Source organism: Cavia porcellus, unplaced genomic scaffold, assembly GCF_034190915.1.
Source record: "Cavia porcellus strain 051 isolate PalLab524CR breed Dunkin Hartley unplaced genomic scaffold, mCavPor4.1 scaffold_3, whole genome shotgun sequence".
Lineage (NCBI taxonomy): Eukaryota > Metazoa > Chordata > Mammalia > Rodentia > Caviidae > Cavia > Cavia porcellus.
Window position 1 is genome coordinate 33,953,307 of NW_026947486.1, and position 27,288 is coordinate 33,980,594.

At 43.3% G+C, this 27,288-nt stretch overlaps 1 protein-coding gene across 5 annotated transcripts; it reads right to left on the minus strand.

Annotated features, from left to right (window-relative positions):
- Window positions 1–5,146: 5,146 nt before the first annotated feature.
- On the minus strand, window positions 5,147–27,091 carry Amer1 (APC membrane recruitment protein 1). 5 transcript variants are annotated; one of them, XR_010046578.1, is made up of 4 exons: window positions 26,939–27,077; window positions 17,767–17,828; window positions 8,447–12,935; window positions 5,147–7,745 (listed from the first exon to the last, which is right to left on the minus strand). XR_010046578.1 is itself a non-coding variant. In XM_063246014.1 (3 exons), exon 3 carries the CDS (start codon window positions 12,835–12,837, stop codon window positions 9,454–9,456), a length of 3,384 nt encoding a protein of 1,127 aa, XP_063102084.1. In that variant the 5' UTR covers window positions 12,838–12,935; window positions 17,767–17,828; window positions 26,961–27,091; the 3' UTR covers window positions 5,147–9,453. The 5 variants fall into 5 exon arrangements, 3 of the variants coding, with proteins under 3 accessions (XP_063102084.1, XP_012999974.1, XP_063102085.1); XR_010046577.1 differs by having other exon boundaries at window positions 5,147–7,917; XM_063246014.1 differs by having other exon boundaries at window positions 5,147–12,935; window positions 26,961–27,091.
- Between the last annotated feature and the right edge of the window lie 197 nt (window positions 27,092–27,288).

Here is a 27,288-nt window from a genome sequence, read left to right on the forward strand (position 1 = left end):
GTGTATCTTCTTTATTCATTCATTAATTGATGAGCATTGAGCTCTTCAATGATTGAGACACTAAAAATTGTGCTACTATAAACATGGCTGTGCATATGTCACTGTGGTATGATGCTTTTAATTCTTCCAGAAAGATATCAAGAAGGGGAATAACTGGGTTAAATGAAACATAGTGTTTTGAGGAATCCCTACACTGATTCCTACAGTGATTGCATCTCTTTACACTTCCACCAGAAGTAGAAAAGAATTCCTTTTTCCCCACACCCACACCAGCATTTGTTACTGGATTATTCCTGGATAATAGCCATTTTCCCGGGAGTAAGATGGAATCTCACTTAATTTTCATTTCTTGAATGACCAGTGAATATTTCTGAACATTTTTCATATACTAACTGAGGAGGTGCTGGCAATTGTCTCCCACTAAGTAGAATGTGTCTTCATTTTTTGGGTGGATTTTTGCTGTGCAAAATCTCTTAATAAGATGAGATCACAATTGGTTGATTCATTGTATTATTTCCTGTGTGATCGGGGTTTTGTTCATAAAGTCTTTGCTTACACCTATATCTCCAACAGTTCTAGTGTTTTACCTTCCAATAGATTGTGTTTCTGTTTTAATATTTACATCTTTGATCCATTTTGATTTTATTTTAGTGCATAATGTGTATCTGCTCTAAATACAAACTGTCTCCCCAGGTACAGCATTGGTTGTCAGAGGAAACATAAGACAGCATGGAGCTGACTGAGTGGTATTTGAAGTCCATCAAGATATTCAACAATAAAAGAAAGATCGTAGAAAGCTCCATGAAGTACAACTAGAAACAATGGAGCTGAGGGAATCACTCCCTTCTCTCCATTTAATTTAAATGGCTAATTATGACCATGGCCATTTCTCTTTCCATTATCCTAAGTAGAAAATTAAAAAAGAGAGAGAAAGAGAGCTCTCATGCTTCAGGGAAGAACACATACATGTTGGATCTCCTAGGTGGACCTTCAGTCACCCTCACCTGACTCAAACTTCATTATGGATTCATAAATATGTACTACGTGTATGTACATAATTAAAATCAGAGTGAATGCTGAGACAAATATCCAAGTTGAGAGTTCCTGAAATCACATAGTATCCTGTCAATCATACCTAGATATTCATGGGGAAGCACCTGGGCTGATTTGCCTATCCTTTAAATTCTAGAAGCCTGATTCATCATGAACTGCTGCTACTACAGTGTGCTGTGATCTGTGTGCAGTGTTTTTACTTTCCTGTCACCTTGCATCCTTTTTTTTTTTTCCTGTCTACATCATATCTTTTTCTGGAATTGATATGCCCTAAATACAGCTTCCTATAATCTTCAATAAATGTAGCTGCTTGCCACTTGCTGTCCAGTGTATGATTACACAAGAACCTGGACTATATCTGACATTCCATTGTAAGACCTCCACAAACACTCTGCTCCAGAACTTCAAAGGGCTTTCTAGGTAGCCACAGCAAAGGCAGCCATCTATCAGTGCAAAATCCAGAGTTCCTACCTCCCATTTTTTCCAGCAAGTCCAATGTACCAGAATCATGCGAATACCACAAAAACCAACAGAACTCAACCCCAGGCCAATTGAGTCAGAATCAGGGTAAGAAGTACTGGATTTAAGTAGTTGAAAAAGTTTAGTGTCACTCTGAGGTAGTATAGTATAAGGGAATTGTCTAAGGCTCAACAGATGACAGGCAAAATTAAGAGCAGAAATCCAGTCTTCTGTGACTCCAATATTCCTATTAATCTCCATAGGATGTAATGAGTTGGTGAATCTTCCAAGAGCATCTTTCTCAAAAAGTTCCTAAGCAACTACACCTTTCTCACCCTGCCCAATCACCAGAATCCCAGGTCAGACAATTCAATTTTTTAAGAATCAACTCCTCTTCCATGACACTCTCTTTACTAATTTTGTTTTCTTTCGTTTCTTTCTCCTGTTTTTCTAACTTTTTTCTAATTTTCTTTTAATTGACCTTAATTCATGAGGTCCTGGGGACCACCAAACTTTGTGGCTGTTCTGAGAAGGGGGCCCAGAGATCCATTCTGTGTGTGGCAGTACTGCCCCCAGGGCTTTCAAGCAGATGCTATTTCAAGTCCTCTGTTTAGGTTGGAGATCTTGGGGAAGCCCCTACAACAAGTGCCAGTAGGGCCAAGTAACTTTCCAGGACCCAAAGGAATATGACTCTGGATTAAAGAAACAAAAACTATGAGCATAATAACCTTCTGGTTGGTGGTGAAGGTAGATATTTGTGTATGCAAAACAGAAAGTGGTGACTCCTGATGTTATGGCTTGTATCTAGATGTCCCCCAAAAGCTTGCTTAGTCATAGGTGGGATTTTTTGGAGGTGGCTGGAACTAGAGTGCATGATATGGGAATCAAGGAAGTGATGGAACTAAGAGTGTGAGTGCTCTTCACCCTAAGGTTGGGTAGCCTGGATAAGATACAAGGGACAGAAAGGGGGTCATTACTTGCCACTTGCTGCTTGGATGATTTTGCTGCTTTCTGCCTGCTACAAACTGTTTCTCCTCTGTGATGCATCTCTGTCATGCCATGCTGTCTTGGAGTCACTCAATTTGAACAGTCTCTTCAAACTGTGAGATGAAATAAACTTTTTGTCCTTTTACTTTGGGTGTCAGGTATTTTGTCTCAGCAATGAGAAAAATTAACTAAGACAGAATTTGGTACCAGTGCTGTGACTATATCTGAACATGTGGTACTAATGCTGTGACTATTCCTGAAAATGTGGTTCACAAACCTTTGGAACTGGATAGTGAGAAGAATTTGGAAAGTTTTGGAGATGCTGGCTGAAGAAGCAGCCCTGGAATGCCTTAAACTATATTCGATGGAAGATTCTGGTCAGAGCACCGAAGACCAGAATGCTGATAGAAACGCTACCAATAAGTTCCAGGATCAGGAGGTTTCCGCTGGGTAGAACTGCACTAGTTATTAGACTCCTGACAATGTATAGTATGCCTTGGCAGAAAGTCTGCATTTTGCTCATGTCCAGAGACTCTGCTCGAGACTGAGATTAAGGCCAGCAGACTAACCTAATCTAACAGAATAAATTTCAGACCAGTCTGACATTGAAGTGGTGTCATGGCTACCCTTGGGGGCTTTTAACCAGATTTATGTTGAGAATCAAGAGTAAAGGGTCCAGCAGGATGACTTAAAATGTTTTGTTCTTGATCAGAAAGGAAGCTTTAGTACAGTTGTGGCTTGCAAAGATTGAGCAGAGGAGAAATTAATTGCTGAACAGACTAGCAAGAAGAAGCCAACTATTTCAGAAGAGAACAACAGAAATGATGGTCTTAAGCCATCACAAGAAGCAAGATGACACCCTTCCTTTTGAAGCTCAAAATTGCAGAAGTGAGTTACTTTGATTTGAGAAGAGAGACCCAGAGCAGAGCATCATGTTCCATCAGAATGGTGGCAGCCTAGGGAAGTCATTTCTAAGCATTTGGTTCATAGGCAGTTGACCCCTACAACTGAAAGAAAGAAGTCTGACTACTGATTCGGCTGGCAATAGACCTGAGCATCCTCCATATGTGCAGATTTTAGGTACATTCAGAATGTAGGAGTTGTGATTTCAGGAAGGCTGCTACCCAGATTTCAAAGGCCTAAGAGGCCAGGCAGTGTGCTCCTGATAGACAATGTGTGAAACTATGTGAAGCAAATGATGAAGTGTAGACTGTAGGTTAGAGAATCCAGGGACATGGATCATCATCTGAGGAAAGAGCAGGAGGGAACAGTACTGGCCCAAGAAAGAAGCCATGAGAACTAAAACCAGCAGCGGTGCCATGGTGGGAGAGGGAGCAGTGTGCCAAAGAATGATTGGGATGCTGGACATGGAACTACAGGATTGTTTGTTCTGCTGCATTTTGGACTTGCTTTGTTCCCATTCCTTTCTATTCCCCTTTGGTTCTTTTGCAATGGAAATGTTTGTCTTGTACCATTACATGTTGGAAGTATATAACAATCTTTTATACAGAGGTTCACAGGTAAGGATTTATCTTGAATCTTAGAGACTTTGGACTTGGACTTTACAGCAATGCTTAAAATGTTAGAATTTCAACAACTTCTAGAGATGAACTAAATACGTTTTGCATAATAAATGTGAGTCTTTGAGTGGGCCAAGGGTGGAATGTTATGACTTGTATCTAGACGTTCCCCCAAAGCTTCATGCAGTCATAGATGTGACTTAAGAAGTGGTTGTATCTATGGTGTGTGATATGGTGATCAAGGATGTGATGGTAGGATCAATGATGTGAGTGTAGGGTGGGTAGGGTGGATAAAAGGAACAGGAGGGCGTTTGCTTGTCACCTGCTGTATGGATGCTTTTGTTGCCTTTTGCCTCACACAAACTATTTTTCCTTTATGGTATCTCTATGCCATGACTGCCTTGGACCCAGATAATTATGGACTGAAATCTCTTCAAATTGTAAGCCAAAATAAGTATTTTCTCTTTTGAGTGTAGAATTTTTTCTCTCAGCAATGAGAAAAAGTAACTAAGACATCTGCCTAAGCTATGATAGGACTGAAAATCAACACATGACTCTAAGGTGACAGCTGCCACAGTGCTATACCCTTGAAGCCCACTGCATAAGATACCATACAATAAGGAACAAAAGCTATATACCAATCCCCAACCCACAGCCAAACAAGTGGAGCAAGTAGCTACCTGGTCAGCATTTTGGGCAGCCACCTGGACCATAGTCCCAGTGAAAGCTACTATTCCTGCAGTGAAAGCTACTATTCCTGAACTAGCCCACTAGGCACATCCTTTTCAATGAGCCACCAACAAGGGTTACTATCTTTGGCATGGTGGGGAAGTAGGACAGATAAACTTCAGAAGTGCCAGGTATCCCCTGGCAGTTCTACAGGAACTTAAGGGGCAGGTCTCAACATGTACATGGTGTGGTAGTGCTTATTGGCATATATCCTGACTGGCATACAAGGTCTAGTCTAAAGGAAGAATTGAAGTCTTCTTTGCTTTTTTTCAGTTCGGCTTGTTTCCCCTCATGGGTGCTCCTTTCCCCACCTTCTTGGTCTCTTCATTTTCTTTCAAGCAAACCTAGCAACTACAGATCCCAGGCATGTTGCTGTGGAATAAGTGACAAGAATGCACTTTAGTAGTGAAGGCCCCTCATGAACTCAAATTTATTAGTAATCAGCAAAAGAAACATAATGTATAACATACAGGCAGTGCATCAAGATATCTAGATGTCAGTGAGAGCTAGGAGAGGTCAAAATCCAGGTTATTTTGTGATGCCTCAGAGATAAGAAAAGGAAAGTTCAGGTGCAGCAAGGGACCATGCTTTCCTTTCTACACGGGGAGAGAGAAAACTTACATCTAGGGTGAGGATGTACTGTGTTTCCTAATTTCTTCCCATTATCCCCCAAGGCAGTTTATTTAATGTGCCCTAAATATACACTTATGTTTTCTTCTCCCAACCCACCCCTATACATCAGAAGTGGAAATAAGCATCAATAATAATCAAAACCCCACCTCTTAATAGGTCCAACAATCACACATATACATCAATAGGGACTTTCTTCTTTCAAGTCACTATAGGATGGGTAAATGGAGGATGAGGCCAATAAACCACTAACTTGAAAGTCACTTTTTTCCAACTACCATCCATATGAGCTGGAGCAGGGTAGATAAGGGGTAACAGTTGTAAGAAGAGAGTACCCACAAAGCAGCAAGGAGATCCTAAAAGTCTCTTCTGGGTGTCACAATCTACAATCTGAGCTCCAGGAAAGTCTCATCAAGGATTTCCTTAATTATATAATTAATTCCTGATGGTTGGAGCATCATTGCCATCTGTCTCTCCCAGCATCTTCAGGAATGGGGTGTGCCTTAAAACCTCTTTCCTGCGTGGCGAATGTTTCTCCAAAATGATCCTTTGGAAAAGCTCAGTATGACAAAGAGTACAACAAGGAAATACTGGTTTCAAAATGGAAGCATGAAACACAAAGAAAAAAGAGAGAGATGAGTACTTTCAGAAAGTGTACACAAAATGAAGGAAGGATACAAAGGAAAAACATAAAGCCATTAAACAGCACACTGCCTACTTGATTCCACATACCTCAGGTACCTAGCATTTGTCTCCAGTACTTGGACATCTGCTGTTGCTATCATAGTGGAGAGGGAACAAAGAGTGCATTATAGCAGGAGTAGGGAGAGAGGAATGAGGAGGTGGGCACCAGGCATTTGAGATGCCAGCCCTTTGCATAAGCAGCAGTGATTCTTGTAGTCATCTTTTGTTTAAAATTATAAACAGCACCACTTAAAAATGTATCAGAAAAGAACAATTGGTAAACATTGTTTTCCATGAATATAAAATGCAACCAATGCAAAAATAGATAATTGACTATATATACCTATATATATCTATATCTATATATATATATATATGTCTGTCTATCTATCTACCTATCTACTTTGATGCAACATACACATGGGTAAACTTGAAGCCTCACTGCTAAACCCCTCATGCCTCCGTCTAGCAACTGGGCCTGGGGGTCAAGCGCAGGTGGGATGCTAACACAGCTGGGAAAGCCACCAGCAGTAGAATAAGGGCACACACTCAACCTTCTGAGTGTAGAAAGCTACTTTCCTCTTTGAGACTGTTTACTGAAGCCTTTATCCAGGGAAACTTGTGGCCTGGTACTCAAGCTACAGTCAGTCAAGCAAGAAGGGCTTCCTTGGAGACTCTAAAGCACCAAAAAGCTATTATCCTGGCCCTGGGAGAGGCCTGATAGGTGGACTTGTCTATCAACATTTACTGGTCCCTCAAGGACTGGTCTTATGTGGGAATTTTCTGGATCAGAGCTATCAAACACTAAGATACTTAGAATTTGGTTGATTGTTCCACTGACATTCTGTACTGTCTTCATGTTTCCAGCCAGGTATTCCTCCTCAAAGATGCAGCTGGCATTTAGTCATGAACTTTTGAACTCTAGAGATTCAAAAGGGCATACTTCTACAGCCAGGAATCCTAACTGTCCCATTTTTGGTGAAAAGGATCCCATCCCTGGACTAGCCAGGACAGTGAAGGAACTTGGAGGCAATGATGATGTCCAAAACATGAATTGCTGCTGAGCCCCATGTCCTATTGTGGTGTGTAACCTTCTATAGCCCAGAAAAGTATATTGAGGTTATGGCAACTCTCCACAGAGGGAGTACATCTTGTTGCCCTCTTGATCCTGATAGTTCTCAGCCTTCAGTTAAAGGCTGAAAACTTCCTTTTCATCTCTTGATTGGCTGATGGGCCTTCTCCAGCAGAATACTGAAGCTAGTGATAGCTACTGTCTGTGTAGCTAGCACAATCCACATTCAGATAGGAGCTCAAGGTGACCTGAAAGAGGATTCAAGAGGTGGGTTTTCTCCTGTTGTAAAGGCATTTGGTGTTTCCTTCCTGCTGAACAGCCAAGCCAAGTTCAGCCTAATCCTTCCACAGCACCTTTGATAAGAGGTCAAATGGTTAGAATCTGGGAACTTCTCTCTTAGAATGCTGTGTTGGGGTGAGGGGGACCTTCTTTCCATTCTCCTGCTCCACATCAGATGCATTTCTTCCAGGCCAATGCCAGCCTGTAGAGTTGGTCTGGGTCCCTTGAGGTGTGGTGTCAGCATCATGAAAACTCATGTGGTACTTCCAGGGCCATAGCACCTGCCAGACAAGTCTGCTCTTTTCAAGGAAGTTGATTGGACCAGCCCTAATCTGAGAATCAGGACAAAGACCTTGAATGAATACATCATCTTGCCAAGAAGCAGTTTACCCACAAAATCATCTTGATTCAGCAGGGAATCAGCATCTGTCCCAAGGTTAAGGAATGGCATATCTAAGGAATGGCAAGAGCTCTGTTGACTTCTCTTAACAGGCATAAAGATGGCTGGAGGGAGGGGCAAAAAAGGCAAAAATAATTTAGGTCAATATATCCAGATAACACAAATTGTCTAAGCCATTTCCAATAAAGAAATTTAAAAGTAACTTTCCTTTAAGGGAACTAAGGAGAGTTAGGTCTGGCAAGATTAGAATGTTGCAATGACTTTCTGACAGCAAACTCTTCATCACCATTATTTCCAACCTAGTTCAACATGAAAACTGTTGGATGCAGAAAAGAGGGTGCCATTCATTTCAAAAAGGACTGAAACTGCCACACAAATCAGAATGTTGTAGCTTGATAGAATGAGGGCACAACATAGTCTTCCATCTCAGGAAGACTAGTCCTTTGGTGATGCTAAGGACTTAAATAATTGAAAGGTGAAAGTTCTATAGAGTGCTGGGTAAAGCGGCTGAGATGCCATTGGTATCCTGTGGTAGGAATACAAGTCTAGGTACTCGTCATAACATCCAAAATAAGACAGGAAGGGCTTAAGGAACTTTTTGATTTTGGGAACAAGCGTGAGAAACAATTTTACCTGATAAGAAGCTGGACTGCCTCAAGCTCCACAGTATGAAATTTCCTCTTTCTGGCTAGGAAAAATAGACCTCTCTTTTCCCTTCCCCTGCATTCAACAAAATCCCCAGTTCCAACAGCCAAGCCTAATATAGATTATATTTTTTCCCTTATCTCAATTAAAACATTATGAGATTATGAAAGCTTCTTTTACAGGACAAAGTGAAATTTCAGAAGTGTCTTGTAGTTTAAGCAGTCACAGGATTAACAAGAAAAACCTTCTATCATTCCAGAGTTCATGACAATGGCAGTGTCCACAATAGAACTGTTTTAATCCTTTGTTTGCAACTGGTCACTCCATTAAGGGAAGTAGTGTTTTTGTTTTCAATCCAAACTGTGGAAGGTCAAGTTAAAAGACTCCATTTGGTGATGATGCCAAAATCTGCAGCAATGGGTTAGACACATGCTACTTGATCTTAAATATGACTAGCTGAGATGAACAGCTTATAGTCCTTTGATGTAATGGTGACAGTTATGCCAAGGTTGAATGGGAAGGGGAGGATCTGTACCATAACTTCACATTGCCAACAGCAACCTCCCCATATCTCCAAGTGAAAAGCAGTACATACAGAGTGGGCTGCTCATCAGTGGTTCATAGTCACTAGGGGGAGGGAACAGAAGGTAGTAAGGGTTTAGTCCTTGTCTAGGATGCATGACATAAATAATCACTAACTTGGCAACTTGAAAAAAAATATAGCATCCCAAACCCTGCATTGGTCACAGGAACAAACCCTGAAAACAAAAACTGGAGCACAGCAGCAGTAGGATTTCTGGGCAGATGTACTTGAGCTGAATGTGACCATAAATGGCAGAAGTAGGAAAGAGGGAAAAAAGATGAAAACCCATAAGTTTTCCTTGACAAAAGGATTTTCAAGTTTAAGAGCAACCCCCACCTCCACCCCTCTGTCCAACTCCTAATCCCCATTCACATGCTCAGTCCCCATGCCTCTACTCCAGAACTGTTGATGACTACTTGGCTAAGTTTCCACTCATAGCAGCAGAGTAGCTTGGGGGAAGAGAGGCACCTTGCTCAGTCTTCTCCTTTGATAGGTCAAAGCTGGAAGCCTTGTAGTGACTGAGTTGAAGCTGGGAGGATTCAGAGTGGACCCTAGGCAGCTGAGGGATGCCACGAGTGATGCCAACAGGTTTAGCCTGATACAAAGGGCTGGGGCTGAATCCTCCAGTACTAGAGGGACAACTGGGCTCATCATCAGGTACTAACACATCTTGAGGTCTGGTTCTCACACTCTGGGAAGCCTGTCGCTGGAGATTATAGCAAGGGCCCATAGGCAGGGGTAGGTGTGAAGGCCGGGCTAACTGAGGCCTAGATTCCCCAGATGCTATTGACTCTGGGTCTGGCACTGACACTGACATGACCACAGGAGGTGCACAACAGGCTCTCTGCCCACACGGAGACTGAATGGAAGGCCCATCCAACTGACTGGGGTTTATCCAGGCAGGGCATGGCCTCATTGGAAGAGGACAGGGAGCCCAGGCAGAACAGGTGTAAGCCCCTGGGGATTCAGTATAAAGGGACAGGGGACTGACTTGGCCCCATTCTCCCTCCCCTTCATCTTCTTCATCTGAATCTTCCTGCTGGCCATGAAGCTCATCAGAGTCCAGATAGCCCTGGGCCAGTTGAAAATTGGAGAGTTCCAGCTCCAGGGTCTCTGCAGTGTCAAGAGAGCGGCTTCTCCTGTTGAGAGCTATGGCAGCAGGTGGAGGTCGATGGTGCGTGCCAGGTAGCCCCAAGTATCGAGGGAGGCTGCTTACACCCCAGGATAGACCTTGGCAGAATCGGCTGTGGTAGTTGTTGAAGGCATGCTTGTGGTAACAGCCCAGCTCAAAAGCTTCCAAGGAGGCTGCAAGGTCTTCATTATTGTGAAACTCAGGACTCTCTTCACACTTCCCTTCCCCTTCCCGCTCCACATCAGCTATGTCAAAGGTCACCATGGGCGGAAGCTCAGGGAGGTTTTGAGTGAAGGAGGAATCAGAGTCAGAGCTGCAAGACATGCTTGACAAAAGGTTTCCATTGCTAGTAAACTCCACTAGGGCCTGTGAGAAACTCACAGTGACATTCCCTTCCTTCTTAACCTCCTCTTCTGGTTCCTCAGGGGGCGAATAAGTAGGGTATGCCCTCCTGGGAGAGCCTCCAAAACTGGCTTCTTGCATGTCTGGCTCAAACATGGCACTATTCTGGAAAAGCTGCATCAGACAGGTACTTTGATCTTTCTTGGAGCAAGTCCCCTCAAAACGCTTCTCCAGAGGACGGAAGTCCCTCCAATCTGGCTCACTGTTTGCAGTAGCAGGGAAAGCTGAGGTGGTTCCTTGGTGGGAAGTCTGAGAAGCTTCTGATGCCCCTGCCATCAGACCCATCACTGATGGGCCTAAGGGCCTCCTCTGATACTCCAAAATAGACTTCTCCTGCTGGGCCTGGGCTTCTTGGACTTTAACCGCTACAGCATGATCTTCTGGGGCCTGGAATTCTTGGATTCGGGCCTCCCTGGCATGAACTTCCCAAATCTGAGCCTCTTGGGCACATCGCTCTATGCCATGAGCCTCTTTGGGATAGGCCTTTCTGTTGTGGGGTTCCCTGGGATGAGCCTCTCGAGCACATGTCTCCCAGGCCTCAAGCTGCTCACGACGAAGTTCCCAATACAACAACTGTTTCTGGATAGTCACTAGCCGTTCTTCCTCTGTCTCCATTGCCCCAGGAGGCCGAGAAGAAGAAAAGGGTTCAAAGTTCAAGAAAGGGTCAAATATTTTAGAGCTATGACCATGGAGGTCATAAAGGCAGTCATCTTCAGGTGGAGAGTTCTCAAGACTGTCATCCGGTTCATAAAACTCATATAGGGCATCTCCACTATAACTGTCTCTGGGTAAGCAATCCCTGTGGACAAGCCCCAGGGCCTCACCTGAATCATCCTCAAATCCAGGTGTGGTAGAGTCATAATAACCTTCATCACTATTGGGGGAAGACTCTTGCTGGTCACTTTGAGGAGTTAAAAGTTCCTCAGAGGCTAGACCAGAGTAGGACTGAACTGAATCAAGGAGCCTGTAGCCATGGTGGCCTGGGGATGTGGTGGAATGGTAGTCCAGGTTAATATTGGGCCTTGGATACATCTGAGCACTTGCCCACAAATATTCTAAGTCATCTTCTTCTTTGACTTCCTCTTCTTCTTCCTCTAATTCTACTTCCTCATCCTCCTCTTCTTCCTCTTCCTCATCATCATCTGGCAAGGCCATTTCTTCCCCACCTCCTTGGTAGGTAACCAGGCAGGAACTTCGCTTGGTCCCATCTCTGTTGGCCCTTTGACCCCCAGAAGCCATACTGTCTGTCATACTGTCCATGTCCTGTTCTGCTATAATATCACCACAACCTGTCAATGAGTCAAAGCTTTTCAAGGATGTGACATCCCCAAACAGGATGCTCAGCTGATCCCCTACAGGGCCTTTGGGTGGATTTAGCTCTCCTGACACTATCTTTTCTGCTGTTTGCCTGTGGGACTCTTCTAGAACACAGACTTCAGGGGCAAGATTCAGCTGTACAAGTGATGAGGCAGAGATTCCTATGGATTTTTCTAGACTTTTGTGGGCTATTTTCTCAGTTGCTGGTGGAGAAGGCTCTTGTGCTGGAGAAATTTTTGGCCCTGACGCATCTTGGGGTTTAGCATTTTTGTTTGTAAGGGCCTGAAAGGTCTCCTTGGAGCAGAGCAGCGGGACTGGGTTCACATGTTCATGAGATCTAACTCGGTCCTGCTCAGGTAACTTGGCTTGTGGCTCACTTTGCTCAGCTCTAGTAATCCTGCTCTTCCGGTGACGGCGGATACTGTTAAAAAAATCTTTTATGCCTTTCTTTGGCTTTGGTATGGGGAGTACCTTGTCAGCTCTAGTGTTTTTGGTGGCTCCAGTCACAGATGTTTTATGCTGGTAGCCTATCTCCAAAGCCCCATGGGTACAGGGGGAGCTAGGAAATGGGGAGGGTGATTCAGGGAAAGGTAGAGAAAAATCAGTTTCTTCACTGACAACATCTTTAGAGCCACAGTCTACTTCACTCAGTCCATCACGTGTTTTGCTTTTTCTTAGACCTTTCTTGGAGACACTTTTTCCAGAACCTTTACTTCGTCCCCCTCCAAAGAAACTAGGCAGAGTACAGATTCCCTTCTTACCACCAAAGAGTTTCATTGCAGTTTTCTTCAGTCTACCTGGGCCAGATGAGCATCGCTCTAACACTGGTACTTCTGTTACCTCATCTGTTTTGTTCTTGGCTCCTTTCTCTGACTCCTGGTCCTGGTTATCCCCAGAAGTTGCCACTCCCTTGGCTTGAGCAGCTTCATTCTTTTGAGTCTCCATGGTGAAGGGGTAAACTCAGGTATGTTCAGGTGGTAATGCAGCCTCAGGCTTCCAGGTGGTATAATAATATCATCAGTCAGGAAGCATCACAGTGCAGTCTGGAGGAGATGAGAGAGACAAAGATAAAGAGATAGATACTGGTAAACAAGTACTAAGGTTGGATTTGTTTTCACAGATATCTGTGATCTCAAGCTGAAGTGGAACTATAGAAAATGCAGAAAAACTTAATCCACTCTGTGCTTGGCTCAGAGCCAGCCCCTTCTGGGCCCCAAGTCAGTGAAATACTACATTGAAAATGGACAGTTATCACTAGCTGCTTCCTTATCAGTCTACTTCCTTTAGGATACCCTAAGCTCAGGGGAACACTGAGCAGAGGCAACTGCAGATGTACAAAAGGTCCAGTGTTCCTATTGGTTGCCAAGAGGGATTACAGAATTCCAGAGAAGGAGTCTCACAAATTTTCAGACCAGGGTTGCAATGTAGAATTAGCTTTGACAATGTAATTGCCTCAGAAAAATATTCTCTGGGCTTCAATATCCTGCATCCACGAAGCCTACCAACACCTCCCCCTCATATGAGCTATCTGAGGGGTTAGACTAGGTGAGACTTAGTTGACTATCTTCCTGAGAAGAGACTTTAATGTTACCTTTGGCAAATGGAACCATTCTTCACTCCACTTTAGAACCAACAGGCAGATTTTTTCTCTTTAATTATTTTGGCCCTCATCTAGCTCCCTTTCTAGGAAAGGAACTCCTCAAAGGATTAACTCCATTATGATTCACATTTCTGGTCTGGGAGACAGGCTCTTCATAGCTATTAACAAGTAAACCAGAGGCAAGCCATTCCTTTTGGTCTAGGTGACGAATTCTCCAAAAACCCAAGGATCAACAGAAATCAAACAAAACGAGCTAGCAACCATCTATCCCAACATATCTCCCTATCCTTCCATCGCCACCACAGTCTCCCTATCCCCACCCTGCCTAGTGTCTTACAGTGACTGTAGCTACCATCTTGCAAAACTCCAGTGACCTTTAGAGTATTACATATAAGACTCTTTTAGACTAGGAGCTCCTTTTAAAAGCAAGGGCTGGAGGTCTCTTTGCTTGATCTGCCTGCAGCACTTAGCTCAATGCCTGCCACTTGTTAAATCTTCAGGAGAGATTTGTTTCATGAATTCCGCAAAGAGGAATAAAACTTCACAGTACAACTCCATCATTGCCACCCTATCTCCAACACCATAATAACAATTCTGTCATTAATTTCAGGGATGAGGAAAAAGCATGTGTAACAAGTTATATGCACTGAGCTCAGTGCTACAGAGCAGAGAAAGAAGGGAGACCCACCCACTGCTTTTAAGGAGCTCCTATTCTAAAAGGGAGAGAGTCCTATATGAAATAGTCTAAAGCCACAATATGTAAGAGTAGCTGCTGTTATCTCTTAAATTGAGTGTTGGGACATAATTCATTATATAGTACTTGTTAGCATGATCCCAAATAAACCAGGGTGACTTCTAAAAACCACGATACTTTAGCTAGACGGGAATCCCTTTGGGCCTTTTCTTGCCCTTGATCTCGGGATATGTAAGGGTAGAGGTGAAGCTACCACTAGTTGTCCTCCTATTTGCTAAGTTATCTTTTTTCCTGACACAGGCAACTGCAGTGTTGCAAAAAGAGTCACAGTCTACAGGGAGTCTAAGTCATGCCAGCTACCTATGTACCAGGGCACTCCAAACAGGTCAAAGTCATCCACTGAGATTGTGAGCTATTTTGAGATCACAAAAGTTCCTCTACTTATCTCTCTACCTTCCCAGTCCAAATGCAGTGGTCCTTTAAATGAGTGAGGAGTAATGATATAACTGATCAAAAAGCAGTCTGTAAATACAGTGCAAATAAGAAAGATCAGCATTACTGTTGTTACTATTATCTCCTAAGTTAGAACCCAATTTCTTAGAAAGTCTATATAAAAGACTTTTCGTGCAGCTGTTTGAAAATGAAGAGCAGGTTGGTTGCCTTGGCCCACAGTGACAGAGAGCCAGATGTAAAAGGATTTTATTTTTTTAAAGTGTGTATTTATATAAAATTATCTGCAAAGAGCAGTTTTAAAAGCCATCTGTGTGTGGTGAGAGTAGATGAACTAGGCAGATTGTGTTCCTGGAATGGATATTCCTTTCCTCTATTTCAGGCCCTTCTGCTAAGTAGACCCAGTGTCATCAGCCTTGAAACCATGTTATCTCTTACCATCTCTCTTTGCTTTGTCCTCAAAAGGTATGCTCCTCTTTCAGCCACTCATAGTGTCTCTGCCATGTGCCTCAAGACACTGGAAAGTACAGAAATAAAAACCTGCCATACCTGCCAGTCTCCCATCTAGCTGTGTCCATTCCAGGCCTATCTGTACTTCTTGCTAATATACTAGGCCCAAAGCAGTCCTTCCTCAATAGGCTATGATGCCTTCACTCAGGACCATAAGAATTCACCAGGAGAGACAACTGAGGCAGAAAGCAAAAGGGACAGTAAGGGGCAGAATCTGCAGCTTCCTTGGGATGAAGCTAACTTCCTGCAGAGTTTCTGCCAAGAAGTGTCCTACCAAGTGCAGGGCCCCTCAACCCTCAGGTTTTTTAATCAGTGTGACTAAGTTTCAGGTAGGTTAGTGGGTAAGGTAATTCTTCCAAACTAGTCCAGCTGTTACTATCATAGAAAGGAAGAAGGCTGTAGCAGATAACGCTAAGGCCACATCAGCTCTCAGGGCTAGTCTCAGGCCATTCTGAGATCAACAAAAGGTTGGTACAAGAGCACAGCCTCTTTCTCCCATGTGATCAAACCAGAGATCTCAGCTAGAGGCCCTTCTTGGGGATGAGTAAACAACTGCAGCCTGAGTTCTGCACATACTGCTACCTGTCTAGCATCCTATAGCCAGCTTAGTCAATTCAGGGGAGGCTGAATTAAGGAAAGAAAGAGTGTATATTTATGCAGTAGCTCTAAAGGCATGATCTTGATCAATTTCAGTTTTCGAAGACTATACTAGTCTTTCTGGAAATAAAGTCACTCTGGGTCCATTCCCTTCTGTATACTAAGAAAGTGAGGGTAAGGGAAGGAACAGGGAAAATGGCAAGTCCACTCCTCACAGAGAGTGGGCCAGTTTTGTACTGGAATCAGCTCTGTCTACCGAGGGGACAGTCAGAATGTTACTTCACATGCTTACACTTAAGTTTCCTTGATTATAAATGAGGCTACGAGAGTTCCTACTTCTTAAAGCTATTGTAAACATCAGAACCAGTATATATAAAAAGTATCAAATAAACACACAACATAGTAGAATTTCAAACACTGCAACAACTTTTATTAATATTTGGTTCTCAGTTTCTAAATGGTAAATGAGAGTGACTGTGTAGTCATGCTACAGGAGGCTTTTTCTGCTCTTTTAATCAAATTTTAATGTTCAGAGACTCCTAAGAGTTGGATACTGGCTAACAACTCTGGACCATCTCGAAATCTTAATCAAGTTATCTAGCCTAGGCCAGAAAGTACAAAATTTCAAACCTGGCTAAAAGTATCAACAGAAAAGGAAACGCAAATTGACAGATATTCCCCCAACAACCTCTTTTGAGGACCTACCAGTTTACAAATCCTCACCCATTATTTGTCTTTCCCACCAACTTATCAAGCCTGGAGGGGATGGTTACTCATTGTTGCCCAGAAGGAAAATGTGTCTAGGCTTGGAAAAGATGGCACAGTCGAATGGTGACAGAAGCACACTAATTCCCAGGCCTCTTTAGTCCCAATTTCATTCCACTCTATTGTACTGCCTGGATCTCAATTAAAAGAGGAAGGCTGAGCCACAAGGACTGGGAAAGTTCTCCTCTCACATGCAAGAGCCATCATCTCATCTTCCCTTTTCATTCTACCTTTTCTAGCCTTCTCTGTAGCATTTCCAGTATTCACCAGTTGCTACTGTTTTGGTTCTAGTCAGAACATTTCAAAAAGCCTACTGACTTGGAATCTAGAGGAGCTTTCAACCTAGGCTGTTCTCATCAGAAACAACATCATAACTACTGTGGAACATGTTCCTGTGCTGTCCACTTTCTTAGGTGATAAGTTTGATGGGCCCAAAAAAGATTCAAATAAAAACCTACCTTATGGACAAAAGATGCAGACTTTGAATTAAAGAGAATGATCTCTGATATTTTACAGAATGTTTCTAAATTCCATAGCAGAAGCCTATTTTAAAAACTGTTTATGGATGGAAAAAAGGGCTCCCTGGCTTGACATACTTTGGTAAATCTGTGGAGACTCCTGACAGAACCCCTCTTAGGTGTCCTTGCAATGACCACTTCCCTGATTTGTAATCTTGCTGCTGAGGGGCACCTCTTCTCCAGGAGACAGTTCACTAACTCCAGATGTATAACAAAATCAAACTGAGTTTTTCTCTCCCCTGTTCCTTCAATGTGAAAGGCCTCAATATATCCTTTTATTTTTCCCAAATAGAACCTCCATCTTATAATCACTATATGTATTAGTAGCACATACCAGCTCAAATGGTGCTTATTCAACTGTATTATATAATTCAGCTGGAGTTTGTAGACTAAATCCTTACAAGGCGTTTGGTTTGAGAAAGTGGCCTAATCTTTTTGAGACTTAAATGTCTTACTTGTAAAATAAAGAGAATGCTACCATCCAGGGTCATAATGATTAAATATGATCAATGTGAAGGCAAACTGATAACTAGGCATGAGTAGATTTTTAGCAAATGGCCTTTGGGATGCAGCTTCCTGCAGTGATCTTGTTTCTTAGCCACTACCATAGATCCTCTAAAGAAGACACAAATTTCATAGTCCCTCTTCACCTGAATGCTGAAATCCTGCCCCCTGCCTCCATACTCTAATGTCACAATTTTCCTGCAACCTTGATTTCACTGCATCAGTCCTTTACTTACCAAAGTATTCCACATTGCTTACACAGTCAGGGTTACCAAAGGCTCATTGGACCCTTGGATACCTGTAGAGGGAATGACAGGGAATAAACAAAGACAAAGAAGTAAATTTCAGGACATAAGGCATACTGGGAAGAGCTTTTCTCTAGTGGACTGGCATAGCTAACTCCAAGTTTGGAGGGCTTTTATTGGCTAGCAGAAAATGCAACAAGAGATGCAGCACACATTTCATGGAACAGCAACTTTACAAAATGGTATAGGATAAGCATTAAATTAATTAGGAGCCAGATTTTCTTTAAACCTAAATGCCTGTGTTTTGACAACTATTCTTAGCAGATGCTATTTGGTGGCAGGAGTGCTGGGTTATTAGCATTCCGGCCATAGCTGAAACATGTGTCCTTCTATGTACCTCTTCTCTTTCCTGAAGCAAGGTCACAATGACCTTAGGACTCAGGAGGGGGGCTTAAGTGACATAGTTGGGCTCCCCACTATCTATCAGATGGCCCGGTTCCCAACACAGGGTCAAATCCCTTTGCCTGACCTTCAGAGCTTGTTCTCTACGTGCTTCTTGCAGGATTTTCAGTCTCACTTTCCTAACCTCAGACCTCAGTCACAAATTCAGAGGTCACTTCACTGTAGATTAGTCATCTAGACATAATCTCTACTTAGAAATGAGCTTACCTGATTAATTTCCTTCTACTTTTTTCTTTTTCTTTTTGGTACTAGAGATGGAACAAAGGGCCTTGCACGTGCCAGAAAAGCATTCTACCACTGAACTATAACCCTAGCTATGGTAAGTGTTCTTGATATGCCAGCTTTCTTTTTAGGTTGCTAAGGTCGTATTTCTCCTAAATGACAGGGCCTTTGGTAGCCACCTACTTGCTACTCCCCTCTCAATCTCCCAACTTGGCTTACAGAAGAATATGTAGCAACCAGCCTGGCAAAGGTGAAATCAGAAAAAGACTCCACTCCCTCCCCAACTCCTCCCTTAGATGAAAAACAGGAGGCAATCTCAGAGATTCAGAAGTGACAGAATATTCATAAAAGTATGTAGAGGAGCAGTTCGGTCAAGAGAATAATACAGACCCCTGACTTTTCTATGTAGCCAGTCCCTTCTCATTATACTCTGTGTGGGAGGACAAGGAAGTAAATAGGTTTGGGGGTGGGATATGGAGAATGTGCTTTGAGCAAGAGATCTTCAAATTGGAGGCCAGGTGCTGTGGACTTATGTGTATCCTTGGGGAATTCTTTTCCATATTCGGAACCTCAGTTTTACCATTTAGAAATAGAAGACTAGACCGGAAGATTCACTTGCCCCACACTGCCCTGAGAGGCAAGGGGAATAGTGGCACTGTGCCCAATTTTGCTGCTGAGTCAGGAGGCATTATAGGGACTAATGAGCTGACTTTGGGGGTCCAATGCCTTGCTGGCCTGTATCTCTAGTTGGTTAAGCCCAGTGCCAACCCCATAAAACAGAAGTGTACTATTAACACACAACCTTCAACATTTTACTCTTGCAAAATGTTCTGGGCCTGGCCTACAAGTATTTCCAAATATCCAGAGAGATTTAGGCCTAGAACTTGCATGGCCTAGCTCTGTTTCTTTATAAGAGCTGTAGCCTCCAGCAGAGAAGGCTGAGCAGATGGGAAGGGAGCGCTCAGGAGTGCTGGCTAAGGAAGAAGGATTAGAATCTGCTTGAAAGCCCAATAGGGGTAAGAAATCTGTAGGAGATAAAAGCAATTAAAGCTCTGTAACAAGAAATACAGAACAAAAAGTTGAAAAGGTCCCTATACCACCAACATGCCTGGCCCTGAGCCCAAGTCCCCTCAGGCTAATTTCTCTATTGTCCATATATTCTCCTCATCCCAAGGGGAGCTGGAGATGCAACATAGCCTCATTGAGTTGACACCTGCATCTTGCAGTGGTTCTGACTTCCCTGTCTTCCTGGTACTTACACAATCACAGGTTTGAAAAATAAGATCAAGTGGAGGAAGTAAAAGATTATGTGATTATTTAATTTCAAAAAGGGAAGTTGGTAGGTAGAGTTTAGGTTTAATTCCTGTGAAATCACCAATGAATTGATAAAAAGAGTACTGGTAGCCAGCTGTTATTAACTCCACCCCCTCAACACATACACACACATGCACGCACACAGATGAACTGTAGCATTAGAGGATCAGATTAGCTCAGAGTAAAAATTTCCTGACTGGCAGTGATATGTGGGACCCAGAAGTAAATGTAAAAGGAAGAATATGAAATATCTCCTCTGGGAGTTTAGCTTTTGTTACCTAGTTTATCTGCCTAAACAGGATTGGAGGCAGGAATTTGGTTAATTTAAATTATTTTTTATTTTATTAGTACATGTTTGCAGTTCTTGCAGTTTAGAATCATCTTGGGGAGTGGTTACATGAACATACCACAGCTTTTTTCTCTTAGGGAATGGTTACAGGTACATATCACAGCTTGTTTCTTTTTTTATTTTTAATCCCTTTCACTTTCCCTTTCCCACCCTCTGCTAATTCCCTTATCCTGTTTTTATTCTTGTTGACATTATTAATCACAGCTCATATTATGGCATATAAGTCTACATTAGTTGAGATTATTAGGTTCCTAGGCAGAGCATATTCTACTTATTTCTACTCCTTCTTTTCTTTGCCCCTTGTATATTTTCCCTTGGACCACTTTCCTTTTGCAAGAGATCCATCATCTTGTCCCCTCCTATTCATCTTTTATTATTTTCTTTATACTTTGCAGGAAGGGAAATTGATGTAGTAATAGTACACACTCCCTCCTTCTAGCTTCAGTAGCCTATCTATTAAGTAAGGAAATGGAACCCTTTTCAGTTCTACAAGCAAGCCTATGATATGCCGCACTTTCTATTTTTCTCATTCCCTTATTTCCCTAGATCAGTGGAGTGGGGCTGTTTCTACCACACACACATTCCAAGAATATAAATGTAACAGTTCTTGAGGAATTTTTAACACCTCTATTATACTAGGAAAGAATCATTAGATTGCTAACTTCTTTCTTCCAACTATATTCCTTCCTTCTGAAATTATCAGCCCCAACAGGCTTCCGCCTAAGAGCAAGAGACAAAAGAATATACAAAAAGGGTAGGGGGATCCTCAGATGCAGCCCCCAAATTAATTCAGCCTGCCTTCAGTCTTACAGAAAGGAGGAAGTACGAGAAAGTAGGGAGGTACTAAAATCTGTATTGAGTGAAGGCAGCTGGAGACAATGAAAGCCACTACACAAGAAGTAGTAACTTCTCCTTAAATAGTTTTGGGACCTTAAGCAAGCCCCTGTTGCCTTCCAGGGCTAAGATTCCCATTGGTAAACACAGTGGTTTGAACTGGTGCTTCCCAAAAGCCTGTGTAGCTGAGAGGAGGGGGTTCAGCGGAGGTCTGAAGGGACACTTCTCAACTCCAATGGGTATTTAGGTGTTACGTTTCCCCCTCCTTTTCCTCCACAAGGCCAAAAGAAAGGCTAAATTGTGAAACTTCTCTCTGGAGATGGCCTGCCCTCAAGTCTGCAGATGGACTCCTACCTATGACTAGCAGCATGTTTTCAGTAACTTTCAAAGATCCAATTCTAAAACCCTTTGAAAAACTTCATTTTTATCATGACATATTTATACACCAAAAATCCCCTAGTTCTCCAATCATCAATATTCTTTCCCCCAGCAAGATTAGATTGCCATTCCACTTCCGGGAGAACATGGCGGACAGATAACAGCAGCTATGGAGGCTCTCTGAAAGACTCGGCTCAGAATTCAGGAATGGTGCGGAGTAAGGAGACATAAGCAGGTGGAGATATGCTCTGCTGACCCAGGAACGAACTGGGCTGAGAGAAACCAACTTGGAATGCAGCCCTGGTGCTAGAACAGGAACAGAGGGGCCTCAGTGTGGAGGCTGGAGCCCGCGCCATTGGAAGCCATGATTTGGGTTTCCCGCCGCACGGCAGATGCATCTACATCGGCTCGGCAAGGAGAGAGACGCACAGAAGCTCTGCAGGACGGGCGGAGAGCTGTGCACTGACTTGTGGTGAGGTGAGTGAGAGAAACTGAACCTCTACCACAGTTTGACTCCAGCGGAGCATTCTGGGACTTGGCAGACTTGCGGGAGCAGGGCACTGCAGCGACTCCAGCCATGTATCCCCCTCTCAAGCGGGATTGGTGAGAAGTGCCTAGCCTACGTGACTCTGCTGGCAGAGACCCAATAGGCTAGCACAACCCAGATCCCAGAGCCTGAGGGTGACCTGGAGGGGCGGGCACCCTGTAGGCTGCCTGGTCTGGAATTTCCTGGTGTGCTGCGGTGGGCGGGAACACCTAGCCGGTGCAATTCGATCAGGCTGTGGCTGACAGGGAGGGAAGCTGGGCCTCCTATACAAGCTTGCATATATAAAGAACAAAGAATATGGGAAGAGGCAGCAACAAGAAAGGCTCCTCGGCCCCTATTCCTGAGAAACAGGTAATAGGGGACACTGCACCAATAGACATAAACCGTCATCTAGAGAGCCTCATAGATCAGTTCAGGAATGAAGTTATTAATGACCTGAAGCTAGAAGTAAGCAGAATAGTTAGAGAAATGCTAAGCACCACCCAAGAAAAAAATGGATGGTGGAATGGAAGAACAAAAAAAGAGGGGAGAATTGTTTGATGGAGAAAATAGAGAAAGCATAGAATACGTGAAGCAGGTTCAAAGGGACTACCAGGAAACTAAAAACTCTATCAAAAACTGGCATAACAGCTTGAAAGAAACTAAGGACAGACTATCTGAACTGGAGGGCAGATTTGTAATATGGGAGAATGAAATGAAAAACTTCTTAAAAGTAACAAAGAAACAAACAGCAATAATACAAAGACAAGAAAATGATAAGAGGATACATAACTTAAGAATTAAGAACATAAAAGAAGAAGTAGGGACACAAACAAATGAACTACAAAAGCTACTCACAGAAACAATCCAGGAGAATTTTCCTAATTTAGCAAAAGGTAAAGATACTCAGATGTATGAAGCATACAGGACCCCAGCCACCTACAACCCAAACAGAGCAACACCCAAGCCTATAATAATAAAAATTCCAGAAATTCAATACAAGAACAGAATATTAAAAGCTGTCAGAGACAAGAAACAGACCACTCACAAGGGAACACCCATCAGAATTACAGCAGATTTTTCTGCACAAACCATCAAATCACGAAGAGCTTGGGGGGAAATAATTCAAGCTTTGAAAGATATTAATCTCCAGCCAAGATTGAGATATTCTGCACAACTGTCCCTGGAAATTGATGGAAAAACAAGGTGCTTCCAGGATAAAGAGGAACTGGGGGAATTTGCAACCACCAATTCAACTTTACAGAGAGTATTACAGGATATTCTAAAAAAAGAAAAATACAAAAAATCCAGAAATAGTAGCGGGGAGGCCACAATGAATGGAGCAGAGAACAAAATGAAGAAGACAAACTGACAACTAATGACAGAAAAAGAGCTCAACAGAAATGAGGCAGAGAAGATTGGATGATAGGAACAGCTATTTTGGAGCAAATGATGTCTTAATAGGTAATACTGATTTAGTATCATCTTGTTTTGAAGTCTCATCAAGCTTTTGTTCTTCTGTCTCCATTGGTCTAAACAGGTTGTATCTTATTGGATTTTATTATGTATGATAGTATAAGCAAAAACTTTTAAAGACAAGGAGATTATACAGAAACCATTGTTCATTTTCTGTTAGTTGATTCTAAATACCCTGTAATGCTGTCATTCTCTTAAATGGTTTTACATTGTTTTGATATATTTAATGCTACAGTATACGAAGTTGTACTCAAGGATTTCAAGGAAAGAGACAATATGGTAACTACTTTTATGTCAGGATTATCTTGTGGTGAAACACTATTCTGCTTAAATGGTTATGTTTTGATCAATCTCCACTCCATTATTTACTTTTTTATTTTTATCCTTTTAATTAAGGGAAAAATAAAAAAATAGCAGGATATATTATAGTAACCCACTTTAACTTTCCATTATCTTGATTTAAAGCCCTGTATTACTCTCACCATCTTGTTTTTGACTGATGTCCCCCTATTCTGTTTTGCTTTATAGTACCAGGTTCGAAAGTTTAGGCAACAGCTGTGAAGATAGTGAGACTCATTATGACGCCCATTCTCGATGACTTTTATCTACTTTTGAAGACCTACAACGTCTCCAATGTTTTGGTTTTGTCGGTTTTGTTCTTTACTGTTTTGTTCAATTTTATTATAACTGATGATATAGGCAATTCTATTAGAGATAGCATGAGGCATTATCGTACCCATTATTGATCACCTTGTATTATGCTTTTATATTATCTATTATGTCCACCCTTTTGATTTGATTGACTCTGTTCTGTTATGTCACATTTGGTTCTACTCCCTTCCAAAAAAGTAATAAGAACTGTGGAGTAACAAAACCCAAAATGTGTAATTGTCATTGTACAAAAGAGAGGAAAAGAAAGTGCTCTAAATGATGTAACTGCATGTATATTTAAGGGTATAAGATAGAAAATGATATCACTGAGTTTTATTGGATCATTGAACAGAACTGTTTGCAGTATCATTGTTGGAATGTCCACTTTACAAGCTTTAATTTTGTGACTTGAACAATTATTTCTAAGATGACAATATGTAATCCATTATCTAGTGATTTCCTACTGTTTATTTTTTTCTGTAAATCTGTATAACTTGTACCCTTTTTCCGCTTTTTTTTTCTCCTTAAATAAAATTAAAAAAAAAAAAAAGATTAGATTGCCATTCCACAGCCTGGTGTTCAGGATTAGGAACCCCCATCATTGAGGCCCAACCTCTTCTTTAACTCTAAGCAATGCCATCTCAACCAGCAGGGACTCAGTAACTTCACTCAACCCTCTCTGCCAGCCATCCCCTCTCATTCTTAATTTTGTTAATACTAAACCCTTCTAATTTCTGGAAGCTTCCAAGGGTGATTCTGCCAGCATATACGGATCTTTAATTTCTCTCCATCCAGTTTGCCTCTAAGCTCAACAATCAGTATCCCATGGTATTTGATGTCTGGGATCTCAGCAGTCACAACCTTAAAGTGAAAGCCTTGAAAGTCATGTAAAGACACTAAGTACTTCTGGACTATTCATTAACTACTCTGTAGTACTAGACTTTGAGAGAGTTGTGGTTGAGGTCCAAGTTTAGTTTACTCCTTTAAGAGTTTCTGATAGAACTCAGCCATTAACTGTAGCAGGGAGATATAATGTAAGCCTGAAAAGGCCCAGGAAACACAAGCAGCCCTGCAGAAAAAGTCATCATAGGTAGCAAAAGGAAGGCAGGAAAGGGACCAAGGGAAATGTTCTGTGAGAATTGAGGCCTGAGAGGGAAGAGGTATACAATGAGCAAGTGTGGGTATGGGAAAGAGAGTTCCACAAACCAGATACAGTAGATGGCTGTTGGACTGAGGCAAAAGCTAAGGACAGACAGGCCTAGCCTTGAGCTGGAAATACTAAGCTGCAAGTAGAGGTTTTTCTTGGGGTCTGGTGGCTGTAGGAGGAAGTGACTGTTTGTAGTGTGGTATCTATAGTCCTGGATGATGTCAGAAAAAGTCACAAGCCAGACCTTCCCAGAGAAGAGATTTACTGCCTCTCATTATCTCACCTCAAAGGTGTCCAGGTTTTTCTGGGCCTTGCGGCTTGCTGGGCTCTCTATTCTCATATGTTCAGCAAAGGTCTGGGAACAGCTTGCAAAGCCTTTTGGTCATGGTCATGTCCTGTCTCCTGTTTCACAGGAAGACCTAGAGCCCATTGCTAGAGGTGCTACAAGGTGAGGTGCAGTGGGTGGGGTCCAAAGAGGGGAGCTGCACTGCACTGGGAAAGGGAGCTCTGTTAGAATTCTAAGGAGTGGGAAGAGTATCCAACAGCACAGTGCCCTCTGCCCTGCCCATGCCCCTTCTGCAGGAAGCAGCCCTGCAGATAGAGGTGTTTGTATGCAGGACAAAGCTTGCCTTAAGCAGCAGTCCATGGCAAGGCAAACTTAGCCAGATGAAGGACAGCTATATGGGTAACCCAGCTGCTGCCACCCGGGAAGACCTGGGTGTGCATCATCTGGCTGGCTTAACTCTTTGCTACTGTGAATATCAAGTCAAGTACAGTGTTCAGGTGGTCACCAGTTTCAGAGGTGTCTGTAGCAGGCAATGACTGCGGCCCAAAAGAATGGAGATTTTTAACTAACTGTGAAATTATAGAGTTTAGTTTCTTTGCTAGCTCTATCACAAACACATTGAATTCCTTACTACAATGACTGTCCCTCTACCCCTCTGGCACAGAAATCCACCCTCCCCCCAACATCGAGGCTACAGTTATTTTTAAACAGGAGGCTGGAGAGAAAAAACTCGGCCAGTGCCCTCCAAGGGGAAAAGAGGCAAGAAGACCGGAGGGGGGATACAACAAAGTGGCAATGCACCTCTAACCCAAGGAACAAGAACCCTGTTATGAGCCCGCCTGCCAGCTGGGGCTGGCACCAGATGCGCCTTAGAGGCCCAGGAGAAGATGAGACTTGGGGCCACAGGGCCAAGGTTCCAAAGGAAAGCTGGTGGCCCAAGGGCCCAACTGAGGTCCACTGGGGCGGAGACAGTGTGGATATTCTAATCTCTGCCTAAGCCAGTAGTCATCAGGACCAAGCTAGCTCCCTAGCTTCATTTGCAAAGAGATGCAGGATAGGCACAGCAAAGAGGAAAGAGGGAGGGGCCGCAGCAAGGCCGCGGGGGTGAGTAGCCCCCGCATAACACAGCTGTTCCAGCAAACGTGCTACAACAAAGCTTCGGCGCTCCAGGCCTACAAATGCACTGCTTGGGGTGCTGATTGGCGAAGCCCTTCCCCGGACCTAGCAGCAGCACATGAAGGCCCATCTCTTCCTCCAAGTGCCCGAGGTAAGAGCCAGGTTAGCCTGCTGGCCTGTTCTTCCTCCCCACCCCACCCCCAGCTGTAGTCGCCCGCCCCAAGAGAATTCACAGCGGCTCGGCCCTTCACTGGACAGTCTGCATAGCCGGTTCCAGTGGAGACAGGCGAGAGACCCAGACTCTGACCGGCCCTGCCCTCAGTGCCCTCCACCAGGCGACCTAAACGAAGCACGCGGGAATTCACCCGACAGCCAGCAGGCAGAGGCTTCTGTTAGGCTTACCCGGCTCGGTTCGGCTCCCTACCCGGTTATTTATTGTTTGCTGTGCCACTCTAGCCCCAGGTAGCGTCGGGGCTGCTGCGGGTGAGAGCGCCGAAACCGCTGCTCTTGCTGCTGCTGCCGCTGCCGCCACTGCCACCGCCGCCGCTCGAGCTCCACAGTCATCTCCTGTACAGATTCCCTTCCCCAGGTTCTGGGCAGCTGCCCCATACCCTCCTCCCTAGGACTCCTTGGACACAGGGTGGGGCCTCTGTGCCCTGATTGGCGGGAGTGCTGTCCAATCGCTACTGTGGATAGACATGCTCCGGTCCGCCCACTATTTTCCTTGGTGCAGTTTTCTTTAAATGCAAATA

Bases quoted from the DNA above. Each gene is read 5' to 3' on its own strand.
- Amer1 (XM_063246014.1), bottom strand. From the start codon at position 12,837: ATGGAGACTCAAAAGAATGAAGCTGCTCAAGCCAAGGGAGTGGCAACT.